This window comes from Sporobolomyces koalae (genome assembly GCF_050403365.1).
Source record: "Sporobolomyces koalae JCM15063 DNA, S_koalae_JCM15063T_v1_ctg26, whole genome shotgun sequence".
Taxonomy (NCBI): Eukaryota; Fungi; Basidiomycota; class Microbotryomycetes; order Sporidiobolales; family Sporidiobolaceae; genus Sporobolomyces; species Sporobolomyces koalae.
Genome location: NW_027481745.1, coordinates 188,309 through 196,093, shown reverse-complemented (window position 1 = coordinate 196,093; position 7,785 = coordinate 188,309). Strand labels below are relative to the sequence as shown.

At 51.4% G+C, this 7,785-nt stretch overlaps 1 protein-coding gene across 1 annotated transcript; it reads right to left on the bottom strand.

Moving 5' to 3' along the window:
* Positions 1-2,419: 2,419 nt before the first annotated feature.
* SPT16 (chromatin-remodeling protein SPT16) lies at positions 2,420-6,646 on the bottom strand (the record flags this gene model as incomplete). Its single annotated transcript, XM_076679765.1, has 19 exons — positions 2,420-2,677; positions 2,743-2,872; positions 2,949-3,238; positions 3,309-3,598; positions 3,668-3,799; positions 3,856-4,036; positions 4,111-4,281; positions 4,345-4,644; positions 4,704-4,806; positions 4,862-4,986; positions 5,047-5,211; positions 5,275-5,463; positions 5,540-5,713; positions 5,772-5,924; positions 5,993-6,126; positions 6,204-6,288; positions 6,353-6,457; positions 6,525-6,565; positions 6,613-6,646. 19 exons carry the CDS (start codon positions 6,644-6,646, stop codon positions 2,420-2,422), a joined length of 3,060 nt encoding a protein of 1,019 aa, XP_076533165.1.
* Between the last annotated feature and the right edge of the window lie 1,139 nt (positions 6,647-7,785).

The window sequence follows — 7,785 nt, the reverse complement described above, 5'->3', positions numbered from 1 at the left end:
TCCTCGAGCTATATGGTCGGATCGAACAAGGTCACCTTCTCGTCAGCCAAGCCGAGACCGTCAGGAAGTTCACGAGGACAAGCTCACAGCACGCTTCGACGCCGGATCCGCTTCTCCGACTTGGGCCGTCCTGCCGACGAAGCGCTCCTCGAGCTATATGGTCGGATCGAACAAGGTCACCTTCTCGTCAGCCAAGCCGAGACCGTCAGGAAGTTCACGAGGACAAGCTCACAGCACGCTTCGACGCCGGATCCGCTTCTCCGACTTGGGCCCCCCTGCCGATGAAGCGCTCCTCAAGCTGTATTTCGAGTATCAGCCTTTGCTCCAATAAATAGTGAAGCGGAGAGAGCTCACGTGGTTGCCATTATTGCCCAATGCAACCTGTAGTTGATAAGTCAGGACGCCTGCTTTCGCTTAAGTTTCAGGAACGTCTCACAGTACGCCTTTCGATAGCGGGAGCAGCAGAGGCGACGGCGGCGGCAGTGACAATAACGGCGACGAGGCTCAACTTCATGATGATCTGATGAGATTACTGAAAGGGGTCGTGATGGGGTCGTAAATCTGTGCGAGTGTATAGACAAGCCTATTCGTCGATAAGTTCTGAGGTTTATCGCTATGGTCGTGAGGTCGTAAGTATGCGGGAGGCGGGGAGCTGAAGGCGCGTGGAAAGAGGCGAGGGGAGAAAGGCGAGGGGCCGTCTCAGTCGGAATATGTACCGGATCGGCGAGTGCCTTCCGACTGCCCTGCGTGACCACAATCATGTACTGGGGGCCATGCTTTATCTCCACTCAAATTTTCTCCGCTCATATAGGGCGGCAAATTCTTGGTCGCAACTCGTCAACGGCCTTTCTGAACCTTAAACAAGCTCGCGGTGCTGCGGCGTCTTCCTTACAGAAGACTGCTGTACACCTAGTCTACAGTCTAGACGGCTTCAGAATCACCGGGCAAGGGGTAGCATAGTCTTGTGTGAGAAGATGCAGTAAGTGGCAGGTCGCGGGTGGCTCAACCACCAACATGTCAACTCTGCCTTCGCAGGAACATCCCGCGCGATTCGTACTTCGTCATAGGAGATCGGCTTTTGTTGACCATTATTTGGTTATTGACTGCGCTTCCCAGGGGTTCTCGGCGGTGAGCGTCACGGCGAAATCAGCAATTACGGTAGACAATATTCGGTTCTGCAATCTGAACATACATAGCAAAGATCGAGAAAGCGAGCCAGGCGATACAGCAGTCTTCACACCCTTGCCTCAATCCTTGCCCTTTACCTTCGCCGTTCGAAGGCTTTCCATAGTACACTGAACCTTGCATATTTCGTCTTCGAAGTCCGTCACCTTCTGGGCCAATCTGAGCATCAGATATGGAGGATCTGATGATGGAATGAGTTAATGCATGCTCAGCAATATCTTCGCAAGCGAATTTTGAAAGATCTTGAAGTCTAGCCTATAGGCTATACTGTAGTGGCTTATGTAGAGCGGTATCTGCTTTCCATACAATATAGATGGGGGGAAACTTGTTCTATCAACGTACAGCCGCGGCACTATGCAACAGGTGTAGGTCAAAGGCAGAGACGCCAACCGACCGTGCGCATGTATGTACAGCCATCGAGGAATTTCGAGGATGATGCCGGAAATCTCGGCTGTGTTGGGATCCGAGTGCCTGAGCGCTGGAAACCCCTCCTTAACCTTGCTTCCGGCAACCGAGAGCCACCGACTCGCACCGAGCTTCGATGGAACAATAGATTCTCACAAGGTTTAGAGTTTGCAATTGATGTTGGGTCTGAGCACCGAACAATAGCGTTGCAACTTGCACCGCGTTCGGACTTCGCCGCCTGTACTATGATATACTGTAGATCGAGATTCGAGGAGTTCGGACGACTCCGGAGCGCGAGCCTCGGCGCTCTGGAAGCTCCGCGCCAGTCTTCCTTTTGTTCCGCTTCGGCACCGAGTATGTACAGTACAGTATGTGAAAAGTTTGTGCTGCTGTACTGTAAGTCGCGTGCAAACGGTGATCCCTGCACCCACCTGTATTTGTGAAATGTACGGCGTCACCCACGACTCTTCTTTGCATTCTCTATCACCTACATACAGATCACGTTGTGACTTGTTCTACCTTTGTGAGTTTTCGCCGCTCTCTTCTACCAAAACAAAAGATCGGGCGGCAAGACAGAATTTAGCGAGTGGCTTTTCCTCGGCATACTGTAGCTCAAAGGTTTAGCGCCGCGCTGTGTCGCGTGTGAAGACAAAAGAGTATGTATCAGTAGTTTGTGACGTTATCTACACTACCCTCCATGCTGAATGGGGCTTTGCAACGTCATTTCTTGCGTGTTCTGCCTTGGGCTCGCTCCGCTGCATCTATACAGCTCAACGCCGCGGCCGAAGCGAGGATATGCTACAAAGAAGATTTGGGACCAAGCTACGTATTACCTCTTGCCTTTACTCTTGCTCTTTTTGCCCCGATCGTCATCAGAGCTGTCCGCCCTCGACTTTTCCTTCGAAGCCAATCTTTCCTCGGCATCCGACCAATCTTCTCCCTCATCCGAGAGCTCTTCCTCAGCGTCAGAGTCGGAATCAGAAGCGTCGGCGGAGAAGTCCGAGGCGTCGTCTTCCGATTCTTCCTCAAAGACATCGCTATCGGCTTCAAATTCCGATCCTTCCTCAGATTCGCTCGATCCAGCCACCTGCTCCGGGATAATGCAGATGTCAGTAACTTGTTGATCAATCGACAGTATCGGGCCAGACATACATCTTCTTGCGCGCTCAGGAAACTCCATCCGCCCTCGGTAAAGAAATCGTGCGGATCCTCGTTGACTGTCTTCATGATGGCTTGCCAATTCAGATTGACCGGGCCTTCAGAGAAGGGAATATCCACAGAGCTGTGAGCGTGGCATGGACGAGATCGTTAGCACGAGCATGGTGAAAGACTTCAGATCTAGGGGCTCAGCAACCTACTCAAGCCATTCCTTAACACTGTCGAGTTGATTCATCGGGATCGTGTTGATGTGAATAGGAGTGCGGCTGAAGTCTTGGAAGACAAACACCATGTCGAAATTCTTGAGACCATACTGGACGCGTTCGAGATGGGCGATTTCGATCTCGTTCAGGGTTACGACGAGGAACGGAGGCTCGGTGAGGAACACAAGTGTGTCGGTCGTGGGTTGCAGAAGAACGTTGGCGCGGGATGGGACACCCTGGAACCCAAGTTCTCGGAAAGGAATATCGACGTCCACACGACCATTTGTCTAGGCGTGACACTCTCGTCAGATACCAGCTCACATGATAGCACAAGTCAGGCACTACAGGAAGGCTCACAGCTTCGGCAATCTTGTCAGAGAACGCTTTGAAGTACTTGTTAAGATCGGCGCGTCGCTTTCGCTCGTCTTGCTCAGCTTCAAGTTCATCTTCGTCGTTGTAATTGCGCTTGCGTTTCTTGTTGCCGGTTTCGTCAAATGAGGCATCCGAGACCTCACGGAAGAATTGGATGTCCTTCGCTTTCTTCTTGCCAATCATGATTGGGCTCTTGAGGTGGATGTGGAGGACGACAATTAATTCGCCGTCGCAAGGCTGGAAGAGGAGATGCTTGATGTTGCTAAAGAGGATGTCTATCAAGGTATACAATGTGGAGCGGTTCAGACACGGATAACAGGCAGAAGAGAAGCGAAAGAGCGGACCGAGTTTTTGCTCCGATTTCGTCGAAGACTGGTATCGGATACCATTCGTGTGAATCTCGACATCACCGGTCTGACGTTTTCCGTCAAAGGATGGCCGGAGCTGGACCTCCGTGAGCTTGATTGGTCGCTTGCCTGTGCGCAATGAGTCAATCTCTGAGGACGATATGTCGCATTGGGAGTGTGCTCACCTTTGACTTCAATCAAGCGGTCTTGCTCGACGACATCTGCCAACTCTTTTCGTTCAGTTTCGCGCTTGACGGCAACTTTCTTAAGATCGTTAATCTCTTTGTGGAGCTCGGTGAAGCGGAACGAATCGATCGAGCGGTAGGTAATGCCTCGAATAAAGGTAGCGTTCGGGTCCTCAAAGGGCTGAAACATGAGACGTGAAGCCAAGGTTCAGCTACGGTAGAGGTCAAGAAGTTAGGCAAGACGAGTCTATTTACCGTGTCTTCCTTCTTTCCAGTGATCGCGCCGGGAGTGGTGAACATGAAGCGGAGCACGGTATAGTCGCCTTCTTCCTGCTTGATTAGACTCTTGAGGGTGTTGACATGGAACGGAACGGCAAAGCCGTTGATCGGAAGCACGATTGTGGATCTTCGAGCATCAACGACAATCTGTACAAGACAAGAAAAGTTCAGGTAAAGTTGCTTGTACTGTGGTCCAGGACCAGAACTCACCTTTTGAGAAGCAACGGCGTCGGGCAGTTGGGTGTCTTTGACGTAGGACTCAAATCGTCTCCATTGCTTCTCGCGATTCGCTCCTGTTCCTCCACCTTCGCCCGAATATTTCTCAAGGCCTTCTTCCTGGCGACGAGCTGCGAGCTCCTTCTGATGCTGCTTGCGACGAACAGCCGCGGTCATGTCGATCTCTCGATTCTCATTACGGAGCTTGGACTTGACGACAGCAGTTGCAGCGGGCTTGCGGCGAGAACCGTTTTCGGCGGACTGTGCTGATTTGGATGGCTTTTTCTCCTCCTCCTGAGACAATGGGTTTGAGTAAGTGCTCAAGGATGAAGAGGATTGTGACTGCAGCTCACCTCCATGTAGAACATAACATCGTCCTTGCCCTTCATGCCCTCGGACAAAATCTTGGCGCCATTTTCGCCGACTTGCACAGTATCAACTAGCGAGACGGCGTACCTGCGATAGCTCCCAGTCAGCACAAAGAGTCCCCAGTGACAAAGGCTCGACTTACGCAGAGTTCTTTGAATCAGGAATACCGTTGAAGCCCAAAGTGAGCGAGAAGATCATGTCAGTTTTGACCATGCGATTGCCCTTCGGGCCAAGCGGGTAGGCTCCATCGCGGAACTCGAGACCCATCTGTAAATAGCACGCGTAAGCTCAACGGCAAAGTGTGATTGGCACAGGAAGAAGACTCACGCCGAAACCAGCAGTCTTTGCAAAGTAAGGCAAAAGATCGGCGCGATCGGCTTGGATCTTGTCGACAATTTTCTGATAGACGTCCTTGGCGAGAGCTCCATCCTTCAAGACAGACAGCGCATACTGCTGCAATTCGACGACGAAGAGGTAGTTCTTCTCTTGTTGCTGCAAGCAAGACGGATCAGTCCAATTCGTATCTCGTGGCTGAAAGCAGAAACGGTTACGAACCGCATCAGGGTCGATCATAAAGGTCCGTCCGACATTGCTGCAGTAAGATTTGTAGCGAATACCGAGTGAACAGAGGATAACGCCTGCTTTCAAGCGAGCATCGTCGGTCTGAGCCGAAGACTTGAGGTCGTAGTTGCCTCCAGACTGGATGATCGGACTGTAGCACCAATCGCCGTATCCAGTTTCGAACTATTCGAGATCAAAAGTAAAGGGACAACCAAATTCAGCTCAGAACGTTATGAAAAGCGATGAAGAGCACCCTCACGCCATCGCCGAGCTTCAGCTTCGACCAGAACTTTGTGTCTTCGAGCTTCTGCTCGATCTCCTCCCCGAGCTGCTCGTGCGTGACTTTTTTGCCTTCATCGATGTATTTCGACATGGCATCACTAAAGTGACTCATGAGCTTGTTGGTCATGACAGCTGCGTTTCGTTCGTTTTGCTGTAGTGGTGACAAGGTCAGTCCGAGAGCTTGGGGAGAGATCCCAGAGAAGACGTACAAGTTCCTCGTTATCTTTCACAGCAAGCAGAGTCGACACGCCGAGAGCAACGTCGACCTCTTTGAGGTCGGCTTCAGACCCAGTAAGGACTTTTTGCCATTCTTGCACAAATTTGCCTACCATCTTGTCCTTCGGGAGAGTACCGACCTTGTTCTAAGGCGTGTAGAATCACATGTCAGCATGATCGATCGCCCGAGTTCCATGGGTGAAAGAAAACGCACGCCGTTCCCAATGATCTCGATAATTTTCTCAAAATGCTTCTTGTTCTCGGCCTCGTCCTTGCTCCGGCTCAAGATCTCGACATCAATCTTGTCAGCACCAGAAGGTGGCTTGGTGATAGGTTGAAGGAGTTTCGCTGCAGAACGCGACCAAGCAAAGTTGGTTAAATTCGACGCTAGATTTTCAACGAATCTTGAGAAATCGGGAACGCACCTTTCGAGGCCGAGACGACAAAGTACACCTTGTTCTTGCCGAGCAGCATGAGCGTACTTGGGAATTCGTAGCCGAGGAGATAGGTCTGAAGACGAGTTGGCTATTATTGGCGGGTGCACAGCGAAAGCTCGTGAAGCGAGTGGACATACTTGGACGGCACTGCCCTTGCGATAGGGATTCTCTTCGTCAGAGTTGCCCGCGACAATCAGCAGGTAGTCAATCTCGCCCAATGGCGCGGCGTCTCCCTCCTTCTTCTGCTCGCGCCAAGCGAGTGAGTCAAGGAAGAATCAAAGCGACAAGTTTGAGAATCGTCAGACATACCTGCCATTGGTCGAAGAAGCGCGCGGCGCGCCGATGAAACACTGACGAGGAAATGACAACTTCCGACACTACGCGGTTTATCAATTACCATCAGCGGGTGTAGGTCTCGGGAGAGCAGCCATTTGATAGTCACGCTCACTCTTGCTCAACGCAACGCCTGGGAAAGGTGTTCGATGTGATGAAGGTCGAAAAGTGTTCTAGAGCGGGAAAGAGTGAGTCAGTGATAGATTCCCTGAGCACAATTGTCCGGCACTGCTGCATTGTTTCCACCTGCCGCCGTTGGGCTAGCGTTAGCCCTGGCTGTCATTTAGGTCATCATCCTTCAGAGTACCCCGCTATCTGGATCCCGACCATTAGTACATCGCCGGCTTGCGAGTGACTCCCTGGGCGTAGTAGAGCTGATATCGAATGATACGTGCGGACTTTGAGCTACTGTAGGATGAGCAAGTCGAGCGAAGTGGAGACGATACGCGTTGAGTCTGGTCGTGTAACGCGCGTCTCCTTCGAGCGTGTCTTCCTTGACGAAACGTGCAGGAATCAGGCGAGCTCTTACCTGTGTGCGTGGTGAGGAGGAGAGCGCAGGGTCAGGCGAGAAAGACGCGTTATTAATATTAAGTACTGTAATTGGGTTTCGAAACTCGTTTTACTACAGTATTTCCAGCTTCGCGTTCCATCGAATATTCTCTCGCTTTTTGTGGCACTATAGAGTCAAACTTATAACAAGGCTCTTGTGCAGAAAACCCAGTCGGCTTCTTGAAAATGCGCAAAATGAACATCGGTCTCAAGCGGAAACAGCCACAATACTCCGTACGGCAGCGACTGAGGCAGAAGACCTAGTCGGAGCGATTTGGCGAGATTCTGCGAGGTCCAGTCCCTCGAGCCGATCAGAAGGAAGGAGCGGAGCAGCGTCGGGCGCGATGCTATAGCTAATATGCAATCAGATTTTGCAATTGTAATATAGTTGAAGGCGGGATCTGATTATATCTGAGCCCACAAGGGTATCCCCGCTGCTGGCTCGAACACAGAATTGCTGATGGCTTAGCAATCGCATGTACCTCAACATCCCTGTCAAGATGCGACTGATTGCTGCGTACGAGTTGCGTACTTTTACACCGCTCGATACCTGAAACTGTTGCTACGCGAGCGCTAGTAAGTCGGCAGAGCTTGAGTAATCCAGACTTCAGATACAGCACGCCCTCAGCGGAATGTTGCTCATCCGTGACGGATCATGGTACAGTTGTTGAACATCTAGAACCGTGCG